General features: G+C 40.7%; 1 protein-coding gene across 1 annotated transcript in view; it reads right to left on the bottom strand.

The window, feature by feature from the left end:
• Positions 1 to 2,656: 2,656 nt before the first annotated feature.
• Positions 2,657 to 26,543, bottom strand: part of LOC124718834 (inositol polyphosphate 1-phosphatase) — a 42,736-nt gene continuing 18,849 nt past the window's right edge. Inside the window, exons 4-6 of the mRNA XM_047244457.1 lie at positions 16,573 to 16,741; positions 6,311 to 6,398; positions 2,657 to 3,394 (exon numbers count right to left, since the gene is read on the bottom strand). Of these exons, the coding sequence (XP_047100413.1) occupies positions 2,987 to 3,394; positions 6,311 to 6,398; positions 16,573 to 16,741 (665 nt within the window). The 3' untranslated portion in view covers positions 2,657 to 2,986. The remainder of the gene's footprint in view (positions 3,395 to 6,310; positions 6,399 to 16,572; positions 16,742 to 26,543) is intronic.

Raw genomic sequence — 26,543 nt, 5'->3', positions numbered from 1 at the left:
TGAGAATGACCACAATATATGGAAGAGCACTACAGCACATTGCGCAATGTTGCAAGCTCACACAGTGCGGGGATACAGCTTCTGTCCTAGTCAGAAGTAAGTTTTGGTTTTCTTCGCTCTTTCTCTTTTTACTTGTTCTATTTTCACTTATCGTAACCACCTTCATTACGTCAGTTAGAAAGAGAAAAAATGCAATTGCTTTCATATTATGATGCTGCAAACACATACGAATTTACTTATTAAGTAATGATCTATAATTTTCAGAATGAGTGTGGTCTTGAAAACAGAACTGGTAACATTAAGTATTCCTGCACAATGGACACTGTATGCAAACCTTTCCAAAGCAGCTTTCAATTTTCAATAAATTTCAGGCGAAACTTAAGTCATTAACATTTGGCACTATAGGTTTGTTGTACATTAATTTTGCACTGTCTAATAAATTCAGTAGTCTTCTCCCTTAGTTTCAGTTATATATTTGTATATATTATAAAAAATTCACATGACTAGCACAGAACCCAAGCCCTCAAATATGCTCAAACTGATAGGCACTTGGATACGCAACCACTACCAGCATTGTTTCTATTTGAATAGGTTATACAGAAATTGATTTTGTCCTGTTTCTGAGGATGATCTCTCTCGTATGAAGGTCCGCCTGCGTGGATGGCTTCAGTGTGAAACAGCTAGTACCCAAAGCTGCATCACCATTCAGACATTCTTTAATCGCCATCCACATCCAATGTTCTCCACCTGTGAGAAAAATTGTTCTGTCTAAAAAATTTATTTTTGAAAGGAGCCAGAATAAACGAGTTATTATATCACAACTAGATGAAATTTCCACTTTTTCAAAAAAGACAAACTACATTAAATTTTTATGAAAATATGAAGTATCAGAACTGAAGTGGCCAGTAGTTTATTCACATGCCACTCAATGGTTGACCATTGTGCTACGCAGGGCACTGAAGCAGAGATGTATAGCGTATGGCAGTGTTCCACTTGCAAAATTACCAAATGTACGCTGTTCTGCCTCCCCTCCTCATTTCTTGGCCATAAACATGACGGTGCTGCCACCCTGTTCAAGTATTCAATTTGTTTTGCTGAACAATAAAATTCTACACTCATGTACTTGTAAATTGGCCAAGATCTGTCACCATAAAGCGTACATAATAACTGATAACTTCAGTTATAAAAATCACATCTCCTTTCTCATATGATACTGGCTAATAAAATCAGTAACATTTTGATTCAAGAGAAACTGTGCATCAACGTGAACCTCTGACATGTTTAATGAATATATGAAGAATAGAACAGCTACATATGTGTGACAAGTATCTGACCATAATCTGTAAAATTTCACAATCAAATAAGACTAGCATTTGAATTACATCAAAACAATGTCACTCATTTGTTATATTAAAAGACAATTCACTTGAGAAAACTAAAAAACAGATTAATGACAGAAATGTTCTAGTACATAATTTTCAGGTAGCAAAACATGCAGTACTGCCAACAGACGCACATAAAGGAACATACTTGTTGCTAGCTTTTGGAAATATTGGTTTCTTTCTCAAGGAGAAAACAGGGATAAGGTTGCGAAATGTTAAAAAGGGAGGATAGGTCACTCAAGACACAGGAGAGCTCCAATGCTAGAATAGTGCCATGTGCTTTTACATGGGTCTATATGCAGTACTAAATATACCGCTTCTTTATTGCACTTCCTTGTCTGCCATAAGGATCTTCCACTTGCAGAGAAAAAAAATGACAGGACAGAAATGAGGATTCAGTATTACAACTGACTGATTAATCATCTGGCAAGGTAACACTACCTTCTCAATGTAGATGTGACACTACTATACACATGTACAGAACAGTTCGAAATAAATACAGTAATTACAAATGATTATAACCATCAGAATTATGCAATGGTAATGTTGGAAGCCATGGAGGAAGGAACATTTGCTGCAGATCTCATTTTTAGCAATGAGGCAACCCTCCACATAAGTGGTAGGGTTGACTGGGACAACATTCAAATACAGGTACAGAAAAGCCTTCATGCTTAACAGAAAATCTGTGCGATTCACCGGAGGCTAATGTGTTCTGTTTGATGTCAGTACAAAAACTGTAAAGTCAATTTTTGGGTGCAGAACAATGCATTATGAGATATCTTTACCTAGACGTGGTTTAGCAATGGCTGATTCCATAGCTTATATCGATACCACGTTTCAGCAAGATGAAGTGTCCCAATGGTTGTTGAAGTTCACGCATTTTTAAATCGACATCTTCCAAACTATTGCAGATAAGTTGTACTGGACATGACGACACTGCGTTTCGTTCTCGGCTACCTAGATCTCCAGACGTGATACCCACGGATTTCCTTTTATGGGGTTATGTTGAAGATATTATATATGTGCCTTTGCCAAAAACAATTCCAGAACTCAAACGTACAACTCTAATTCTTCAGAACTGATTACTGCTGAAATGTTGTCTGTATGACCAAAGGTAACTAATATAAATTATGTAAAATATTCTCGACTTTTTTTTATTTTACATTCTTGGAATGCTTATCAATGTATCAGTACTCATTAAATAGTTATGGTCATTTGTAATTGCTATATTCATTTTGCAAAAAAAAAAAAAAAAAAAAAAAAAAAAAGGCATGAGATCATCAATTTGAATCTTTATAAATACAGGTACGTTTGCAAATGCATCACCTCCAGTTCACCATCTCTAAAACACTTTTCACTCGGCAGTGAGGCATACGAGATCTGGCCAAAGGGGCAGACTGTATCACCAGGGATTGTAATGCATTCGGGAGTAGACAACAGTTAAAATTGTATTAAGGCATATAATTTTCATCTGCTGTCACAGCAGACTCCACTGTAGTCTGTGAAACAACTTCATTCACTTTTGGAATAATGACATTAAAATGGCGGGAAAAATGTAACTGTCCGCAGTCGCCAGACAGAACTTTCCGAGGTGTCACAGGGTCTCACTGGGGTGGATCGCCAGATGCCTGTGGGTCGCCAGATGCCTGCGGGTCGAGCGGCAGGACCGACTCCTGCAGCTCACGGTCAAGCAGAGCCTCCAGGAAGGTGCGGTCACGGTACGCGACGATGCCACCCTCGTTGCAGGTGCCAACATTCCCAGTGTAGATGAGCTGCATGCCCGGATTGGCACAGCTGGCGACACCGCCGCCCTGCGAGAGGAGCAGCGCGTGCGGCCCACACGTGTCCCACAGGAAGGTGGTGGGCCGCGTCAGCACGTATGCGTCCGCCAGCCCCAACGCCACACCCACCAGTTTGTGGCCCGCACCTGCCACACCGCGTACCACCACTGCCCCCGACGCTCGCAGCTTCTCTCGCAGCTCCTCCGACTCGCCGGAGCCTACCAGGACCACCTGAATGAGGGACATTTATTTTATTTTATTCATTAAAAAAGTGAATGGAATTGAATATTATAATCCATTTATACAAATGTGACATAGCCTTGGGGGTTTATAGATATTTATTCAAGTTGAGAGGGGGGGGGGGTGTATGTCAGGCTACAAAAAGAGAAACAGAACCCAGAAAATGATAGGTACCTGCTCTGAGGAACTTGGACATGACACGTTTATTAGATATTTTTAAGTGTGAAAGTTTGTTTCTTTGTCTTTGCTTTAGGGCCTTAGGTTTTGACTACCTGTCATTGTGTCCTGAAATGAGAAGTGCCCTGTCCACTATCCTTCCCACCCCTCCCACAGCGGTATTCTGCTCACCACCACACCTACACAATACACTCGTCCATCACTACACAACCAATGCTCCCAACCCCTCACCTCATGGCTCATACCCCTGCAATAGACCTAGATGCAAAGACCTGTCCCATACATCCATCCACCAACACCTACTCCAGCCCGGTCACAAACATCACCTATCCCATCAAAGGCAGGGCTACCTCTGAAACCCGTCATGTGATCTACAAGTTAAGCTGCAAATACTATGCCGCATTCTATGTGGGCATGACAACCAACAAGCTGTCTGTCCACGTGAATGGCCACCGACAAACTGTGGCCAAGAAACAAATGGACCATGTGGTTGCTAAGCACGCTGCTAAACATGACATCCCTCATTTCAATAACTGCTTCACAGCCTGTGCCATATAGATCCTTCCAACCAACACCAACTTTTCTGAATTGCAAAAGTGGGAACTTTCCCTGTGGTATACAAAGGGCATTCAAAAAGTTTTGCACAGTCATCTCCAATTTTTTTTTATTTTTTGAAGGAGGAGAATGAAATTTTTTGTGAACATACTTGGAACATTTAGCTATAATTGGTCTATAAAAGTATTTTCTTTTATTTACAGGTGAGACATAATGGACCATGATGTAGATGTCAGGTTGCAACAATGGTCAGTGATGGAGTTACTCTTCAAGACCGGCGATGGCGCTGACACATCGATTCACAGGAAGTTGCTCCCTATTTATGGGGAGGACACAGTGGATCACAGCAGTATCCAGTGGTGGTGGTTGCAGAGGTTTAAAGAAGGTCATTTCTCTCTACTGGAAATCCACGATGCAGTAGACACTCAACGGCAGTGAGTGATGTGAATAAGAAGACCGTTGATCAAATCATTAAAGATGACATGTGTGACGACACGACAGTTTGCTGAAATGACTCATTTGTCATTGTGTAGTGTGGTATCACTGGTACAGTAACTAGTGTACAGAAAAATCTGTGTCTCTTGGGTACCTAGATTACTGACAAGAGAAAAGAAAACGATGAGGAAGGATGTGTGCGAGGTTCTCATGAAGACCACTGGAAACAGTGTTTTGACAGTGTCACTAACCAGGATGAAACATGGTTGTTTTTGTTCGAACCTAAGAGCAAAACCCAATCCTTGGAGTGGTGTCATCTGGGTTCCCCTCGGAAGAAGAAACCAAGATTTTCACGAAGAGCAGGCCCAAAGGTAATGGCCTCCTTCTTCTGGGATCAGTGTGGTATCATTTTCACTTTTTGGAACCTGGCAACACAATTAATCGGGACCGTTACTGTTTGTCATCGGACAAGCTGTGATGTGCCATCAAGACCCACAGACTACAGCTTCAGGGTCAGTTCATCAGACTACACCATGACAATGCCAAACCCCATACAGCCCTTATGACGCAGGAGAAAATCAGGAAAATGGGTTGGAAAATTGTTCCTCATACTCCTACAGTTCGGACTTGGCTCCGTCTGAGTTTTACCTCTTTGGTTGTCTGAAGGCCCACCTGCGCAGTAAAACATTTGATAATGAGGAAGACCTTATTTCCTGTGTCAAGCGATGGTGTAAAAAGTCAATCCCCAGAATTTTATTAAAGTGCATTTACATCATGGAAAGAATGTTGGGCCAGATGGAGGCTACATCGAGCTGGCTCAATGTATAGCTAAATGTTTCAAGTATGTTAAAAAAAATTTCATTCTCCTCCTGTAAAAAAAAAAAAAAAAAAATTAGAGATGACTGTGCAAAACTTATTGAACGCCTTTGTATCTTACATTCCCTGTAACCCTCCTGGTCTCAACCTTCGCTAGTCATCGTCCTCATCCATCCGACCTCCCTGCTCCCTTTCCGGCACTATACAGCACTCATTCCCCCCATCACATCCAGTCCTTTCACTTCTCCCCTTTTCGGCTACCCCCCTACCCAGTCATCCATCTAACCTCCCGACTCCAGACAGCTGCCCTATCCTTCTCCACCTTGCCCCTCCGTGCTCCGTGCTCCCCAGCAGCTCTGCGCTGTCCGTCACCCCTACCCTACCCCACCCCACCCCTACTCTACTGTGCCCCCCCCCTCCCCGTCCCAGCCTCCTCCTTACCCCCACCCAGCTGCCACTCCCATCATGCACTGGTGCTGCTGCTCGCAGTGTGGCTCAGTTGCCTGAGACTGCAGTTATATGTGTGTGTGTGTGTGTGTGTGTGTGTGTGTGTGTGCACGCATGCGAGCGTGTGTGTGTGTGTGTGTGTGTGTGTGTGTGTGTGTGTGTGTGTGTGTGTCACCTGCTTTTGGCAAAGGCTTTATATATCAGTGATAACCGCTTGTTTGCATTTAGTTACCACTTATGAGACATCCTCAAAACCTGTAGCAATAGATAAAAAATATATATAAAAAAGCATCTCTGGTCAAGTTTCATTGCAATGCATTTCATAAAGTCTGCTAGTAATTATTATGGAATCAATAAAATCCCAGAATCTCTATCACAAATATTTTCAAAACATTATGTTCTTTTAAAAATTAAAAGAGCTTGCTGATTAAATTCAAACCACTTTAATCTTTGTAAGACCTCGAAATGATATGTTACCTTTTCCTTAGGTGATAAATCTGGTTTGGGAATGCAGTTTAGATTTGTATCATTGTGACTTATCCCCCACATACATCTTCCGATCCACCTGCAACAGAAAACAAGGTTCGTTTGCAACAACAGTGAGAAGATGCAAGTCAAATACAAAACAAAATTAGCAACTTACGCCGTGCTAGGACCCACTTCCCGGACTATAAAAACAGCACCACGTTTAATAAACAAAGTGGCCAAATTATAGCAAGCAAGTGAGGCTGCAACTCAATTTTAAAATATTTTTCATAGTTACACACTGAGGTGACAAAGGTCATGAGATGGTGATATGCACATATACAGATGGTGGTAGTATCATGAACACAAGGTATAAAACGACATTGCATTGGCGGAGCTGTCACTTGCACATGCGATTCAGGTGAAAATATTGTCAATGTGATGATGGTAACATGATGGGAATTAACAGACTTTGAATGCGGAATGGTAGTTGGAGCTAGAAACATGGGACATTCTATTGTAGAAATCGTTAGGGAAGTCTATTTCCCAGATCCACAGTGTCAAGAGTGTGTAAATAATACCAAATTTCACACATTACCTCTCACCACGGACAATACAGTGGCTGATGGCCTTCACTTAATGAGTGACAGCAGCGGCATTTGCACAGTTGTCAGTGCAAACAGACAAGCAATACTGCATGAAATAACCAGAGAAGTCAATGTGCAATGTATGACCAACATATACATTAGGAAAGTGTGGTGAGATCTGGCGTTAATGGGCTATGAAGTAGAGGATCAATGTGAGTGCCTTTGCTAACAGCACAACATTGCCTACAGTGCCTTTTGTGGGCTCGTGACCATACTGGTTGGACACCAGATGACTGAAACGCTGTGAACCGGTCAGATGAGTTAACGGGAGGATTCAAGTGTGGTGCAGACCCCACAAATCAAAGCCTCAAGTTGTCAACAAGATACGGTGTCCTCTGGTCCAGCTGAACTTACCATTGATTGGAAATAGTTATGTTTGTCTACTTGGAGACCATTTGCGGCCATTAATGGACTTCATGTTAGCAAATGACGATGGAATTTTTATAGCTGAAAATGTGCCACATCACCAGACCACAATTTTTTTCATAACTGGTTTGAAGAACATTCTGGACATTTCGAGCAAATGATTTGGCCACACAGATAACCCGACATGAACCCCATCAAACATTTATGGGACATACTTGGAGAGATCATTTCATGCAGAAAATCCTGCACCGGCAATACTTTCACAATTACGGATGGCTACAGAGGCAGCACATGGCTCAATATTTTGCAGGGGCCTTCCAACAACTTGTTGAGTCCATGCCACATCAAGATGCTGCACTACTTTGGGCAAAAGGAGGTCTGTCATGATATTAGGAAGTGCTCCATGACTTTTGTCACCTCAATGCATGTATCAATAGACAGTTGATTCAGTATCTGATATAGGTGTTTTGAACACAATGACATAATTAAAATTATGTTATTTTGGGTTGCAATATAACATCATACAAAACACTCTAAATTTCTTGCAATATAATTTCTTCAAATAACTTAAACTGAGTCACCCCTACAATTTCAAATTTGATGGAAAATCAACATACGATTTGTTGCTCTTGTGACTGCCATACAACAGCATAAAAAATGAACAGCTTCACTAAGCTTCTGGCACAATCCAGAAGATTTTTGTATACACTGTGATGATTAATGGCCCTCTAATTCTCCCTAAGGTGCTCTCGAAGTAATAATTTTGACCTGCTCAGAATGATAGGTTGAATTGTATCTGCTACAAAGGGGTTAATTCAATCAAATTGCTGACCACATATTGTGAAACCACATATTTTGTTCACTGTGAGGCGGTTTAGAACTGCAGCAAATGTCAACCACAAGTCAAAAACCATGTCAATCAAGATAACTTTGTCTATGGGGTTCTGGATCTCATGGACTAGCAGGGTAAACTGAGTTTACAAACCTATGGTGGAAGATTTTGTTCTTGAAATAGGTAATAGGATGTGAGCATAAAATGTGTTCTGTAATTCTTATGTTGCCAATATAGGCAATATGTTGAAAACAAGCCAGTGTCCTCGCCGTGCTCGCCGCCCTTGTCTTTTGTTGTGCAGGATGTACGGTGCCAATCATTGGGCATCTTGATGAGCAAAATTGTGGTGGGTTCATCGTCTCATGCTGAACAGCTTCCCAGCTCATAATTTGCAAGCTCCAAGTTACGTATGACTTTTATTCTGTGTTTAACTAAGACGGTTGTTTAAACTGGTAGCTGCCAGAGATGGTTCTGAACTTGGTTCAACAGTGGCTATTTTAAGGAAGCTGATGTTCCTCATTTCGTTTCTCATCATTAGTGGAGTGTGTGTTTTAAGTGGTTTTCATGCAAGTTTTAACTTGTTTTAGGACTTAACGACCGCTTGGGGACTGGTTGCCATTGTGTACGTGCCCGGCAGCCGTAGAGTTAATGGTTTAATCATTTGTCACGGCACGATTTGGTATGTTAATTTAATGTTGGAAGTGCCAAAGGCAACTGGAAGTGATCTTTAAGTTTCCTGCTAATTTACTGGGAGACGGGTAATGTTAGAGTATTGCTCCTTAAGAATTTGGGGGCATGCTCATTATATATTCCAGTGTGGCTGTGAGTTGACCTTGTTTTCATTGCCGCCTATCTGTGCTGCAGGCCATTTGTTAAGTCTGCTCGTTTCCTGGTGTCGGTGCGGTTATGGATTCTTGTCAGGACTACTGATTGTGAGGCTGTTTGGACTATATATAAATATATACTGCCTGCCAGTGAGCCTGTGCACAAGCCGTGGGGAGTGAACACTCGTATTGCTTGCTGGCCATAGCGTCATTGATTCCAAATACTGCTGTGGGCCTTAACGCTGTTCTCTAAAGTTAAGTGAGGCCACTTTGATAATATTAGCGTTTCTGTAAGTTATTTTACTGGTCGAGTTATTACTAGCCATTCTAATTTAATACTTATGTCAATCATTTGTGTATCTTTAATGAATGTGCAACTTGTTATTTTTCCTGTGTGTCAATTTTGCGATCCTGGTTGGCCCACTTTGCATTTTTAGTATAAGCATGTTTCACTGTGGATCTTTATGTGGGCAGTTCAGTTTTATTAAGCTTTAAGATCTTTGATTTTTAATGAAGTTGTGGTATTATGTGGCTGTGTAACTTTGGAAGTGTATAGTGTTACTAGTCTTTTGAGATATGGTTAAACAAGAACAATTGTTTATGATTGATTATTCACCGTACATGCTATGTAAGATTTTGGATTTGGAAGCAAAATATGATTCTTATTCGTGTTTATGTAATTCAATTAAAGTGAAGATTTGTATTTTGCATCAGTAAGAGGGCAAATGTCCAAATTGAAGTTTGTAATAAAGTCTATTTTGAGTCAAATTAAAATTGTAAAACAATCACAAGCTTGTCCATCACCAGTGATCCCAGGCTTCCTATTTCCTTTAAATAACTGTGGTGAGAGTGTAATTTTTGATTTTCTAAACAATTGAGTAGTACCAGGGTTCACCGTTCTCGAAAAATAATGACCTGTGGCTTTTTCCAATTGTCTAGAATGCTTTATTGCTCCAATGGCCAAGTATAAAATGTCACCAGAAGAGGGTCACATGTTTTTGAATAATGTTACAGCACATATTAGTAAGCAATAGAAATTAGAAAAAAATATATATTAAAACTCACTCACACTGCCCCAGGCAAATCCAAGTCATGAAAGAGACAGAGGTGGAAGAAGAAAGTGAACCATTATGTCGCAAGTGGGTGAGATCAATGATACTGTCTGTGAGTAAGGAATAAGCATTCTATGGAAAAGAGGACGGAAAGCCACAGGAAGCGAGGACAGCATATTCGTTAGCTTGTAAGGCATGTTGCTAGAATTGTATCTATTTCGTAAGGGCGCACAGCAAGGGACCAACAGAGCAGTTAACGATCTGTAAAGTGAATGTAGCAGAATAAGGAGGACACATTCCGTCATTATGAACTGAGTTTCTTGTCACAGCCTCATGCTAGTGCCCTTCAAATACTCCAACTCACCAGCTCTTGTCATGAATTGATCATTGGGACTGCGGCATACATAGTAATAGCACTCAGTTCCAAGATTATGATACTGTACTAAAGCTATGTCCTAGATACTCTCCAGCACAGCCTATGAACTAGCCAAAAATCTACATCTACGTGGATACTCTGCAAATCACATTTAAGTGCCTGGCGGAGGGTTCATCAAACCACCTTTGCAATAATTCTCTACTGTTCTAACCTCAAACAGCATATGAGTAAATGAGCACACATATATTTCCGTGCCAGCTCTGATTTCCCTTATTTAATTACGATGGTTGTTCCTCACTATGTAGGTTGACGTAAAGAAAATATTTTCACATTCAGAGGAGAAAGTTGGTGATTGAAATTTCGTGAGAAGATTCTGCCACAGTGGCAAATGCCTTTGTTTTACTGTAATTATGTCCACCCCACACCCCCAATCCCGTGTCATGTCCATGACACACACTCCTGTATTTTAGGATAATAGGAAACATGCTGCTCTTTTTTTGAACTTTCTCAATGTACTCTGTTACCTTTCTGGTAAGGAACCCAGACAACACAGCAGTACTCCAAAAGAGACAAGACTAGTGTAGTGTAGGCAGTGTTACATTTTCTAAGTGTTATGTCAATAAAACGCCGTCTTTGGTTTTCCTACCCCACAACATTTTCTGTGTGTTCTTTCCAATTTAATTCATAATTGTAATTCCTGGGTATTTAGTTGAATTTATGGCCTTCAGATTTGTCTGATTTATCGTGCAACCAAAGTTCAATGGATTGCTTTTAGCACTCACGTGGATGACCTCACACTTTTCATTATTTAGAATCAACTGCCAATTTTTGGACCATTCAGTTATCTTTTCTAAATCGTTTTGCAATTTTTTTTATCTTCTGATGACTTTATTAGGTGGTAAATGACAGCATCATCCGCAAATAAGCTAAGGCTGCTGCTGAGATTGTCTCCTAAATTGTTTATATAGATAAGGAACAACAGAGGGCCCATAACACCATATTGTGGAATGCCAGGTATCACTCGATGACTTTCTGTCAGTTACTATGGACTCTGACAGGAATTCACAAATCCAGCCATATAACTGAGGTGATATTCCATAATCTTGCAATTTCACTACGAGCCGCTTGTGTGGTAAAGTTTCAAAAGCCTTCTAGAAATCTAGAAATACGGAATCAATTTGAAATCCCTTATCAATAGCACTCAACACTTCATATGAGTAAAGAGCTAGTTGTGTTCCACAAGAATGATGTTTCCTAAATCCATGTTGACCGTGTGTCAATAGACCATTCTCTTAGAGGTAATTCATATTGCTTGAACACAATATACGTTCCAAAATCCTGCTGCATATTGACATTAATGATATGTGCCTGTAATTTAGTGGGTTATCCTACTACCGTTCTTGAATATTGGTGTGACGTGTGGAACTTTCCAGTTTTTGGGTACAGATGTTTCGTCTAGCGAGTGGCTGTGTATGATTGTTAAATATGGAGCTATTGTATCAGCGTACTCTGAAAAGCATCTAATTGGTATACAGAAAACTGGCTTTTATTAAGTGATTTAAGTTGCTTCACTACTCCGAGGATATCTACTTCTAAGTTACTCATAGTTACAGCTGTCTGCATCCATAGTTGAAAGGTCAGCGCGACAGAATGTCAATCCTAAGGGCCCGGTTTCGATTCCTGGCTGGGTCGGAGATTTTCTCCGCTCAAGGACTGGATGTTGTGTTGTCCTAATCATCATCCTTTCATCCCCATTGACACGCAAGTCACCGAAGTGACGTCAGATCGAAAGACCTGCACTCGGCGAACGGTCTACTCGATGGGAGGCCTTATTCACACGACATTTACATTTAGTGGCAGCTGTCCTTGATTCAAATTCTGGAATATTTACTTTGTCTTCTTTGGTGAAGGAATTTCAGAAGACTGTGTTTAGTAGCTCTGCCTTAGCAGCACTGTCGTTGATAGTATTTCCATTGCCATTGTGCAGAGAATGCATTGATTGTGTTTTGCCACTAGCATACTTTACATACAACGAAACTCATTCTGCATTTTTTGCCAGGTTTTGAGACAAAAATTTGTTGTGGAAGCTATTATAAGCATCTTGGATTAAAGTCCGTGTTAAATTTCAAACTTCCGTAAAAGATTGCCTACCATGTAGATTTTGCATTTGTTTAAATTTGGTATATTTTTTTTTTGTTGCTTCTGCAACAATGTTCTGATCTGTTTAGTGTACCAGTGAGGATCAGCTCTGTAATTTGTTAATTTATTTGGTATAAATCTCTCAGTCTCTCAATTACTCTCATTCTCAAATACTGAATGAAGTAAGTCTGAGAATTCACGAGTCACAGGCTCTGCTTCTTTCCCCATCCCTTTGGTGGGAAGGGGCTTCTTAACCCTAAAGCGATTGTTACTGACAGTAAGGTATATGTCTCTACTAAGTCTCACTGAAACTGTCCAGTGGTATATTTCTCATCTTGTAATTGCGAGGTTGCCAGCTCAATTTCACTATGTGTTACCATTCTTTATAAACACACATTTGTATTCTATATTTACCATCAAATTTAAATGTTAACTAACAAGTACTGAATCAGCTGTTTCCAATATCATGTGCATATTTATTCATTATCTCTAGAAATAAAAAAAAGGATGTTATTTTCTATTGTAAACCGAATTTAATTTACTATGAACATTCACACTTTTATGTGCTTAGTAGTTAAAAATAAAGAATGTTATTTTTATATGAAAACTGAAGATCCTGGCTGTAAGCAATGGTAAGGCACAGCAGATGATAAACAGAGTTATTGGATGTATAATATGGTACATGACATACTTATTAACATTAGTTGATACTTCCACTATAATCCAAGAAATTGCAGCTCTGTCTCTACTTTCAGATTCTCACTAACTGCAACTTTGTTAGGATGTGCACACATAAACAGTGAAAATGCCAAAAACACAGGTGTCAATAGCACTAACGTCAGTGGTGGCCACGCCACAAAAATGCCTTTCACGGACAACTTGTACAAGTCCAATTTGGGTACCTAAGACTCAGATAATGATCCTGAATACATTGAAAGTCTTTTCGGGTTTGCTGCCGGATCCTAAAATCAACTTGACTCGATATTTCGGCGATCCAACTGTTCGCCATCTTCAGGAAATGCTGCTTCTGCTGATGAGTCCCGCTGAGAAGCAGCATTTCCTGAAGATGGCGAACAGTTGGATCGCCGAAATATCGAGTCAAGTTGATTTTAGGATCCGGCAGCAAACCCGAAAAGACTTTCAAGACTTATTACGCCGGGAAAGCCTACGTAGTCACATCCTGAATACATTCCTGAATGCAAATGCACTTCAAAATTTGTCACTAATCATGTAAACATATTTATTTAAGCAAATAGACATTGTCAAGCTGCATCGCTCACCATAGTTTCCATGAATTTACATGATAGTGTGATGGGAGAAATGTTAAGGACCACACTTAATACTGTAATGTGATGATAGAACTGATTTTGTATTGCGTTGAATCACATATTAGTTTTTGAGGCTGTTATACTTTACTGTAATTACTGAAAAAACTGTTAATGCAAATCGTAGTATCATAAACTGAGAAAATTCATACCTTTTAAATCTGCATTTCTGATAGGTTTCACAGTAATGTTTTGTAAGTTTATGCACCAAGTAAACAGTGGTAAGCCAATGCTAAGCCATGTAAAATGCACCCAGTTTGCAGGTAAACAATGTTAAGTATCCACCAACATATTTTTAAGAACACAATTTTGGATTGAGTCTGCAATTTTAAAAATACAGTATATTCCCGATTATTGAAGGTAATGTGGGGGAGATGATGCACAAATAACTGAAAAATTGAATAATCAAGACATTTTGAAATACGTACTCTTTTTCAAAAGTTTATCCAAGTTCTGTGCTTAGGTACTGTAGGCCTGTAAAATAGTGTGCGATGCTGATCGGCTTCTGAGCGGAGTTCACATTTATCACACGGCATTTTCAATTTTTCTTGCATCAATAATGTCATTGTGCTGAAAGCCCCTCTGACTGATATAATCTAGAAGAGCATCAACATATTGCAATGCTGTACAATGACTAACAGGATCACTGTCTTCATCCGCACTTTCACATTCACTGTCCTCTTCTTGTGAAGCAACGGCCACAACTTCAGTGACATTCATGTACTGGAAAGCAGGTCCACATGCAACAATCTTCTGCCATTCATTCAAGTTTCCTTCATCGACATCTTCAAAATCATTTAAACAGGGTTCTAGATTCATCATTTGTGCAATTGTTATTTCTTCATCATTGAAACCTTGAAAATCTCTTTCTTCTGTACATGGAAGTATTTTCCTCCATGATCAAATTAGTGCATTTGGCTTGACTTCCTACGAGGTATTAGAAATCCCAGAATGCCAGTAAATCATTCTTATCAATTAGCATTCTCAGTACACCAGCTCAGTGACACCACTTTACCAATGCAATTATACCTTGTTCCGGTGGCTATGCAACAGCAGTCACTTTAGGAGGTAAGAACTTAGTTATGACAATCATCAGATACGAGAATCCTCTCACTGGTATGTGAAGGGGCATTATCGAGCAATAGAACAGCCTTTTGTTGCAACCCTTTCTCTTCTATACATTGCCAAACATGTGGCACAAGTGTGTGGAAACAGTTTTTGAAAGTTTCACTATCCATCCACGCACCTTTTTGGTTGTAATAATGCACAGGGAGCTCCTTAGCTACAATATCCTCGAATGCTCTGGGTTTTGTCGATTTTCCAATTACTAGTAGTTTCACTTTGTTGTTCACAGAAGCATTAGTGGTGCACAAAACTGTAATGCATTCTTTTAACAACTTACACTGGAAAGCACGAGCTTTGCCCTTAAAAGCAAGGTTCCTGGTTAGTTGACATTTTCAATACAGATCACTTTCGTCTCCATAATAAATTTGGCTTGGTGTGAAATTCTTTTCTTCCACAAATATCTGGAACTCTTCCTGGAAGGGCTCAGCAGCCACAACATTTGAACTAAGCCGCTCTCCTCACATAGTAAGTTTGTGATTACTGTGATGACATTTGAATCCAGTTAGCTGTCCAGATAAGGCATTAAATTCTCTCTCTAGCCATACAGAGCTTCACAAAAAAATTTAGCTTTTTCAGCAAACATCGCACCTGAAACAATGATGTCTTCTGTTCGTTTTTAGTTAAACCACTGCAAAAGAGCAGTGTAGATGTTTTCATGTTTTTTTGTACAAATGGTCCAGAGTTGAAATCGCATTTCCTGACAAAATCCTGCATTTTCTGCATGTTCTTTTTAATGTCCCAAACAGTCTGCATTCCAGTACCATAATCAGCATGCAGTTTTTCAGCAGATTCCCCCTTCTCAAATCTTTCAATTAATTCTAATTTTTGTTTTAATGTCAACAAGTTTCTTTCATTTCTCCATCATCTCTCATACAAATTTCTTTTAACTTGCTTCACTGACACTTACCTACCAACCGAAATCATAAAACTGAATTTGTTTCCAGTTTACGCGGAACAGGCTGTCCGATAACAACGGAAACAGTACTCTGTTGTCACGCAGCAGTCATTTAAACAATGGGAATGGCACTTATTGTCAAGCAGCAAGTTGTTTATTGCAGTCTGCTAGATAAAAATATTGCACATCCGTTTCTCTGCAAAAATTACTTGCAAACTGGATAACACGCACACAAACAATCGGGAGTACACTGTATGCCACTACTCTAGAAATATTTGACAACAATGGCTTATCTGAATAAAACAATGGATGTCCTTGAAATATTCTATTTATGAGCATTTATTAAAATTTTACTGAGCAATTTCTCAGAACATCCAACATGTCCCTTGCTATTGCTTCAGCCAAAGCCTTAAATTATCGTCCAATATTTTGTAATCAACATCTCATACGTGAAATAGAAGAACAAAGCTGTGGGTAGTGAGAACTGAATTGTAGCAAGGGGCTTTCTATGAAAGCTCACTTTCTGTACTTTACAACATTAATTCAGAAATTATTTGATCATCCAAGTTACTTTTTTTAGCACTTTTTTCGGAACAGCAGCAGTCTGTAAGGTCTCCCCATCACACACACACACACACACACACACACACACACACACACACACACACACACCATGGTACATAGCAATGGTACCTGTCATCATCATGAATGAAGAAAGGCTGGTTTACAACACCCATCACTGGACAACCGGTCGACCTGTCGAACACTCCCAAGAGAACGGTGACGCACTGCAAGCCACCACAGTACAAACCATTAATGGTCGATGGGGTCTCCTTGCCCCTGATGTATTCAGAAGTCGCATCTACATAAAAAGAGAACGGAGACAAATATTTCTCAATTGCAGTCATTTCACAGCATAGTAAATATAATCCTACTACTAATTTGTAGTTTCATTGCTGTAAAAGTGGTGGGGTAGAATACATCAGTCTTGTATATCCCAGGCATTGCGCAAAACACGTATTTATAGATAGTCATTATTCTTGTGGCTGTGCTGCAGATTATTTACTTTTATTTCAAAGTATGGGAACATGTAAAGAGAGTATCCATTTTCGACTATCTCCAGTACGAAGAGTGAAAGACACATTATAAAGGATGACAATAACAAATACTGAAGGCTACGCAACATGAAACTTATGACTGCAAAAATAAAAACGTGAATCATACTATTTCAAATACATCAGAATGCGAATATGTATGGATAGATACCACAAACCAGAAAGCAAAGGCAATATTAAAACTTATGAATAAGTACTTCTGTGGTTTCAGAAGATGACTGTGTGAAAGCTATCAAGGGTAGTTGAATGAACAATGAACATTTGCCACAATAGGGCTATGAAATGGTTTCATTTAAAAGTAATCACCACAAGCATTAAGACATTTTTTCCACTGGGAGAAGAGACGGTCAATTCCCGTTTTGTAGAACACGATTAGCTGCAGACAGATCCACAACCACTCCCACTCTTGCACTTCCTCGTCCCGAATGAAACCAACGTCAATGCACGTTTTTCTGCAGGTCGCCAAAGATAGGAAAAAGACATGATAAAAGATCAGACGTGTATGGAGGATGTTGCAGTGTTTGCCGACCAAACTGCTGAAATGTAGTCTTTGTCTGATTGGCAGTGTGGGGGTGAGAGTTATGGCGCAAAAGGATGATTCCATTCGACACCATTACAACAGCCTGAAGGCAAACGGCAAAGCAACAGTGGAAACATCCTGCATCTCCCCTGTCAATGAAATTCAAAGTTGTTCACACAAGGTCCGGTAAGCTCATGACCACCTTCTACTTCGACTCAAGGGGCCCTCTGCGCATCAAGTTCCTCGTGCATGGAAACACAATCAATGCATAGCACTATGAAGACACTTTGCAGAGACTGTGATACATCATAAAGTCAAAACACCCAGGAATGCTGTAAGACAGAATATCCTGTTCCACACTAATGCTCACCCCCACACTGCCTGTAGACTAAATGCTACGCTTCAGCGATTTGTTTGGGAAACCCTGCAGCATCCTCCGTACAGTGCGGATCTTTCACTGTGTAGTTTTCACACCTTTGGTGACCTGAAGAAAGATGTGCATGGACGTCAGTTTCAGTCAGATGAGGAAGTCCGAGAGTGAATGCAATTGTGGATCTGTCAGTAGCCAAGCGTATTCTATGAAATAGGAATTAATGGTCTTGTCTTCCAGTGGGTTAAATGTCTCAACACTTGTGGTGATTACTTTTGAATAGAACCATTAAAGGGTCCCATTGTGGCATGCGTTCAGCTTTCATTTGAATGCCCCTTAATAAAAGACGTGAATTAATTCACACATATTCTGACACACCTGCCCCCAGTGGCCCAGAATTGTAGATTGCCTTTCCCTGCACAATATTTCAACCACTGATCCAATCGTCATCTTCAACTACTGCAAGGTGAGTCAGGTGCACTCGCTGCCTGGACTCAAGCCAGATTGCCACTATTTGTAGCCAAGCTCAACTCCTGGTACCTGCTAAGCCCTTGCTCATTCGTTTTTCATAGCTCTCACCATCACACACATTCTCTCAGAATTTCCCAGCTCTGGTGGAGAATATTGCCCATAAGACCCTAAGAAATCAAATTACAGACCTAGAGCGATATTTACATTGAAACTTTCAGTCTGGGTTTACTAGGTTGACCGACATCTTTATTTCGATGGAATATTTAATTATGCTGCCAAAGATACCTGATGTTTGTACCACAATACTAATTCCATAGTATCTCACTTCATTTCATTTCACAATTACAGTGACCTGAACACAACACATGAACTTCATACACAGCTCTCACAGCGTCCAAAGGAAAGGTACCAATGTGCACAAAGAACCCCTCAGGTCTCGCAGCCGACAATGTTGTAGAACTTTTCATTTAGAAACTGGTAAATCTCTGTCCATCTGCAAAGTGTATTCAAGTCATTGTATACAAGGGTGTGAACTGTCCTGCAGGTTCCTTTACAAACCTGTGAATAAGAAACCCTACATTTTCAAATAAAGTGAGAAGACTTTTTAGTGGTGCTCTCCTTTTGCTCTCCACAGAAGTTCTTTACAGCAATCTAGTGATGTCTCACTTTATATATGAAGCATTTCCAGAAAGTAAGAGTACTGAGCCTATGAAGCTCGTAGCAATATTTTTCTTTTCTTTTTTTCTTTACAGAGGTGACAGTGCTGCATTTGATGACAAGGTGTTGACAACAGAACAAATGCCAAGTTGTGTCAGTCAGCAGAAAACATTTGTTGAATTGCCATATTGAAATGCAATGTAAGGGGCATAATCCAGCTTCTTCTAGCAAAGGGAAAAGTGCCATTCCAGATTTTTAATGAAATAAAAGCTGTCTATGGGGATGGTGTGATGAATCATACTAACGTGTGCAAATGGTTTCATGAGTTCAAAGCTGGCAGAACAAATTTTCATGATCAACAAGAAAGTGAGGGTCTCTCAATTGTAACTGATGAGACAGTGAACAAGATTGAAGGAATGATTTGTGACGACTATCGCTGACTCAGCCGTGACTGGCAACAGAACATGGGTGCCCCACTACAGCCCTGAGGCAAAAAAACAATCAATGCAGTAGTGACATCCCTCATCACCATCACATCCTTTCTCATAATCTGTAAACAATTCGAAACCATTGTTTTGGCTCAAAGAATTATGCATTCATTCTTTTGAGGCTGTAAAAGGAGTCTCCTCGCAGAAAATTTGCTCCTGGGAGAAACAGTTCATACTGAATGGTACTATGGAACCCCAAAAAGCTATGAAGGGTAATACAAAAGAAAAGAAGGGGAATGTTAACAAAGGGAAGTGCATTCTGCATGGCAATGCATATCCCCGTACTCCAACTCTTGGATTCATTCGGTTGGGTCATTACCTACTGCCCTCACTCAAGTTACAGACTGGGCGCTGTAGTCTGCAGGCTACCTTTCGATCTAATCATGTGGTAGATCACGCTCTCATACCGTTGATAGTTAGCTTACAATCTGTGTGAACAAGTTCATTTTATGGTTTTTCTTAAATAAATGCTCCATAATGGCATCCCGTGTAAAAATTATTTGCACAAAGAAAACTTCTTCCCGCTTCAATACGTAAAATTTTGGCAGTAGTAATGCACTTTCAGAATCTGGTGGCACTGCTATGGCTCTGCAAGGGACCATAAAACTACAAGAGCATCTCCATGTAACAAATAGGGAGAACTCTTACATGTCAGCTAACTAAGTCAGTTGAAGGACAGACTGACTTAATTATCACAAAACTTGGATGGGAAAGCATGGTCAGTTATTCTGTATGTACCTTATACCACCATCTAGGGACTCACCAGCCACACCGGGATAATTCTGAAGGTCTAGCACGAGTGGGGGGTTCTTGCAAGAGGCATCAAGAATAGTTATTTTGGTAATGGCTGCCCTGATTTTCATCTTTTCATCTCTTTGAAGTTGTTTACGGGTGGAAAAAGGTTCTACACCAATGATTACATTTACATTTATATTTATACTCCACAAGCCACCCAACAGTGTGTGGCGGAGGACACCCTATGTGCCACTGTCATTACCTCCCTTTCCTGTTCCACTCGCGTATGGTTCGCGGGAAGAACGACCGCTGGAAAGCCTCTGCGTGCCCTCGAATCTCTCTGATTTTAGATTTGTGATCTCCTCGGGAGGTATAAGTAGGGGGACGCAATATATTCGATACCTCATCCAGAAACGCACCCTCTCGAAACCTGGACAGCAAGCTACACCGCGATGCAGAGCGCCTCTCTTGCAGAGTCTGCCACTTGAGTTTGCTAAACATCTCCCTAACGCTATCACTCTTACCAAATAACCCTGTGACGAAACGAGCCACTCTTCTTTGGATCTTCTCTATCTCCTCTGTCAGCCCGGCCTGGTATGGATCCCACACTGATGAGCAATACTCAAGTATAGGCCGAACAAGTGTTTTGTAAGCCACCTCCTTTGTTGATGGACTACATTTTCTAAGGACTCTCCCAATTAATGTCAACCTGGCACCCGCCTTACCAACAATTAATTTTATATGATCATTCCACTTCAAATCGTTCCGTACGCATACTCCCACATATTTTACAGAAGTAACTGCTACCAGTGTTTGTTCCGCTATCATATAATCATACAATAAAGGATCCTTCTTTCTATGTATTCGCAATACATTGCATTTGTCATTGTTAAGGCTCAATTGCCACTCCCTGCACCAAGTGCCTATCCGCTGCAGATCTTCCTGCATTTCGCTGCAATTTTCTAATGCTGTAACTTCTCTGTATACTACAGCATCATCCGCGAAAAGCCGCATGGAACTTCCGGCACTATCTACTAGGTCATTTATATATATTGTGAAAAGCAATGGTCCCATAACACTCCCCTGTGGTATGTCTGAGGTTACTTTAACGTCTGTAGATGTCTCTCCGTTGAGAACAACATGCTGTGTTCTGTTTGCTAAAAACTCTTCAATCCAGCCACACAGCTGGTCTGATATTCCGTAGGCTCTTACTTTCTTTATCAGGCGACAGTGCGGAACTGTATCTAACGCCTTCCGGAAGTCAAGGAAAATAGCATCTACCTGGGAGCCTGTATCTAATATTTTCTGGGTCTCATGAACAAATAAAGCGAGTTGGGTCTCACACGATCGCTGTTTCCGGAATCCATGTTGATTCCTACAGAGTAGATTCTGGGTTTCCAGAAATGACATGATACGTGAGCAAAAAACGTGTTCAAAAATTCTACAACAGATCGATGTCAGATATATAAGCCTATAGTTTGGCGCATCTGCTCGATGACCCTTCTTGAAAACTGGGATTACCTGTGCTCTTTTCCAATCATTTGGAACCTTGCGTCCCTCTAGGGACTTGCGGTACACGGCTGTTAGAAGGGGGGCAATTAAACAATGGGCCAAAGAGGCGGCAAGAGATATTTTTGATGAAGCTCATCATTCGGCTTGAAAAGTACAATGAGAACCATTGTAACTTAGCAAATATCTGCCCGAGAACATTATGGTCTTACGTAAAATCGCTGTTTTTGTTGTTGTTGTTGTTGTTGTGGTCTTCAGTCCTGAGACTGGTTTGATGCAGCTCTCCATGCTACTCTATCCTGTGCAAGCTTCTTCATCTCCCAGTACCTACTGCAACCTACATCCTTATGTATCTGCTTAGTGTATTCATCTCTTGGTCTCCCTCTACGATTTTTACCCTCCACGCTGCCCTCCAATACTAAACTGGTGATCCCTTGATGCCTCAGAACATGTCCTACCAACTGATCCCTTCTTCTAGTCAAGTTGTGCCCCAAACTTCTCTTCTCCCCAATCCTATTCAATACTTCCTCATTAGTTACGTTATCTACCCATCTAATCTTCAGCATTCTTCTGTAGGACCACATTTCGAAAGCTTCTATTCTCTTCTTGTCCAAACTATTTATCGTCAATGTTTCACTTCCATACATGGCTACACTCCATACAAATACTTTCAGAAATGACTTCCTGACATTTAAACCTATACTCGATGTTAACAAATTTCTCTTCTTCAGAAATGCTTTCCTTGCCATTGCCAGTCTACATTTTATATCCTCTCTACTTCGACCGTCATCAGTTATTTTGCTCGCTAAGTGGGTCTAACACTTACATCCAATCACTCATTGATCAGTCTGGTGTGGCAGTTGAAGAAAGCAAAACAAAAGCTGAAGTTTTTAATTTTACATTTAAGAAATCTTTCATGCAACAGAATCGTACAACACACTGTCATTTGACCATCGAACAGACTACAGTATGGATGACATAGTAATAAGCATCCCTGGTGTACAGGAAGAATTGGAAGAGTTTAAAACAAATAAGCTGCAGGTCTGGATGGATTCCAATTCGATTTTACAAAGAGTGCTTACATCATTGGCCCCTTATTTAGTTAGCATCTACCATGAATGTCTTGCCCAGTGCAAAGTCCCAAGTAACTGGAAGACGTGCCGATGAATTCTGTATATAATGAGGGTAAAAGAATGAACCCTCAAAATTATGGACCAATATCCCTAACATCAGTTTGCTCCAGAATCCTTTAACATATCCTCAGTTCAAATACAATAAACTTGCATGAGACCAACAAATTTATTTCCATGAATAATCATGGTTTTAGAATGCATTGTCTATGTGAAATTCAGCTTGCCCTTTTCTTGCATGATGTATTGTGAACTATGGATGAAGGGCAACAGGCAGATTCTGTGTTTTTAGATTTTCAGGAAGTATTTGACACAGTGCCCCAGTGCAGACCGTTAACAAAGGTAAAAACATATGGAATAGGTTCCCAGATATGAGAGTAGATCGAAGACTTCTTAAGTAATAGAATCCAACATGTTTTCTTCAATGTCGAGTGTTTATCAGAGACAAAGCTATCGTCAAGAGTAACCTAGGAAAGGGTGCATTTGAAGGCGGCTGCCGAACGATCCTACTACCGCCAACATACATTTCGCGGTAAGGACCACAAAGATAAGATATGAGAAATTAGGTGCCATACGGAGGCACAGTAACAGTCATTTCTCCTTCACTCCATTTGGGAGTGGAACAGGAAAGGAAATGACTAGCAGTGGTACCCTCCGCCGCACACTGTACGGTAGCTTGTGGGGTAAGTATGTACATAAGTTTGTATGTACATATGTGTACCAATGAAAATAATCATTTTTGAAAATGTAATGTAATTGGATGGCTAAAAAATCTACTCATCAAAAAGCGGGAGGAGAAGACACATATGAAGGCATTTGAATGTGCAACCTTTTGGAGCCAGTGGTTCCTTCTTCCAGCAGGAGGCTTGAAGGGGAAGGAAGAGGGGGTGAAGGATAAGAACTGGTGAGGTTTAGGAAATAGGGAGAGTCTGGAAAAGTCACAGAGAACCCTGGGTCAAGGAAGACATACTGGACGAGATGAGGACCAAAAAAGGTTGATTGTATGCATGTGGAAGTAGAACTGCATTGAAAAATGGTGTTTCATGTACACCTGTGAATTTGAAAATTTTTCATAAATATATAGCCGTTTTGATTTTTAAGCAAATAGGTATTCTTAACTTCAAGACAGTTTGAAGACTGGGTTGTTTCAGTTCTCTACAACAGTCTATCCAATGCAAACCTGTTCACCTCTTTATAAATGCAGCAGCCTACCATCCATTCTGTAGAGTATTTAAGCCTTGGTCACCCTCTTAAATTGTCACGTGGCACTTATCCCTCCATTACCAAAATAACTAATCTTGATGCCTCTTGTAAGAACCCCCCCACTCGTACTAAACTTTCAGAAATATCCCAGGGTGGCTGGTGAGTCCCTAGATGGTGGTATAAGGTGCACACAGAATAAATGGCCATGCTTTCCCATCCAAGTTTTGTGTAAATTAAGTCAGTCTGTCCTTGAACTTAGTTAGCCACCATGTAGGAGTTCTCCCTACTTGTTATGTGGAGAAGCTCTTGTAGTTTTATGGTCCCTTGCAGAGCCATAGCAGTGCTATCGGATTCTGAAAGTACAATACTACTGCCTAAATTTTACGTATTGAAGTGGGAAGAAGTTTTCTTTGTTCAAATAATTTTTACACTGGATGCCATTATGGAGCATTTATTTAAGAAAAACCATAAAATGAACTTGTTCACACAGATTGTAAGCTAACTATCAATGGCACGAGAGCATGATCTATTGATTATGCCAAAGTTATTCATTTATTTATTAACTTCAACATTCCCTGGCATTGTAAAATTAGCCTGTAGACCCTTCCTAATGTCCGAGTGACAAAAGGCAAGTTTTTTTAGCAAATACACTGAAGAGCCAAAGAAACTGGTGCACCTGCCTAATATCATGTAGGGCTCCCACAAGCATGCAGAAGTGCTGCAACACGACGTGGCATGGACTCAACTAATGTCTGAAGTAGTGCTGAAGCGAACTGAACTCTATGAATCCTGCAGGGCCGTCCATAAATCCGTACGAGCATGAGGTAGTGAAGATCTCTTCTGAACAGCACGTTACAAGGCATCCCAGATATGCTTAAAAACACTTTGAAGCAATTCTGAACATGTGGGGTGTTGTATTATCTGGACATGTGGGTTGTTGCATTATCCTGCTTGAACTGCCCAGGTCTGTCGGAATGCACAATGGACATGAATGGATGCAGGTGATCAGACAGGATGTCTACGTACGTGTCACCTGTCAGAGTCTTATCTATATGTATCAGTGGTCCCATATCACTTCAACTGCACACACCCCACACCATTAAAGAGCCTCCACCAGCTTGAACAGTCTCCTGCTGACATGTATGATCCATGGATTCATGAGGTCGTCTCCATACCTGTACACATCCATCTTCTCTATACAATTTAAAATGAGACTCGCCTGAGCGGTCATCAACAGTCCAATGTCGGTGTTGACGGGTCCAGGTGAGGCGTAAAGCATTGTGTCGAGCAGTCATCAAGAGTATACGAGTGGGCCTTCGACTCCAAAAGCCCATACTGATGATGTTTCGTTGAATGGTTCACATGGTGACATTTGTTGATGGCCCAGCATTGAAATCTGCAGCAAGTGCGGAAGGGTTGCACTTCTGACACGTTGAACAATTCTCTTCAGTCGGCGTTGGTCCCTTTCTTACCAATATTTTTTTCTGGCTGCAGCAATGTTGGAGATTTGATGTTTCAGCGGATTCCTGATATTCACAGTAGACTCATGAAACAGAACCGTATTCTGTCTGTTTACATACCTCTGTATTTGAATACGCATGCCTGTGCCACTTTCTTTGGTACTTCAGTGTATTAATAACAATTACTTGATTTGCTTCAGAAAAAAGTACTTCCCCTACGTATGTCTTTGCTGACATCACGAGCAATTTCTGGATCGGCACCTCATCTTGGCTGTGAAAGCGCCAGGTGGCCAACCGCCTCCACTAGTCAGCATGGGAAACTACCACTCGCTCCTTACTCCACATGTACTGCAGCACTGATACATTCACTTCAGGTATGTACTTACTCACTTACTCCTTGGCGCTACAGCCCATGTAGGGCCTTGGTCCCTCTGATGATCACAGCCCAATCCTGACAATTTTCTGCTCGTTTCCTCCATCTCCTGACTCCAATCTTTCTCAAATCATTTTCCACATCCTCCAGCCATCATTTCCGGGGTCTCCCTTTGCTCCCTTTGCCATCTGGATTTCCTGTGTAAACCTTTTTTGACAGCTCGATCCTCCAACATTCGCTCTGCATGGCCCAGCAACTTAATCTGTTACACTTAATTTCAGTCACCTAATCAGGATTTCTATACAGTTCTTCTAATTCCTTGTTTCTCGTTATCCTCCATTGCCCCGCCTCACACACAGCTCCAAAAACCTTTCTTAATATTTTCCTCTCTTGTCTTCTCAAAAAATGTTCGAATGTGTGTGAAATCTTATGGGACTTAACTGCTAACGTCATCAGTCCCTAAGCTTACACACTACTTAACCTAAATTATCCTAAGGACAAACACACACATCCATGCCCGAGGGAGGATTCGAACCTCCGCCGGGACCAGCTGCACAGTCCATGACTGCAGCGCCTTAAACCGCTCGGCTATCTCTCATCTTCTCAAGAGCTCTTCTTCTGTTACAGTCATTG

The sequence above is a fragment of the Schistocerca piceifrons genome, chromosome 10 (assembly GCF_021461385.2).
Source record: "Schistocerca piceifrons isolate TAMUIC-IGC-003096 chromosome 10, iqSchPice1.1, whole genome shotgun sequence".
Classification (NCBI taxonomy): domain Eukaryota; kingdom Metazoa; phylum Arthropoda; class Insecta; order Orthoptera; family Acrididae; genus Schistocerca; species Schistocerca piceifrons.
Note: the sequence above shows the minus strand (reverse complement) of the source record. Positions and strands in the feature narration are given on the sequence as shown.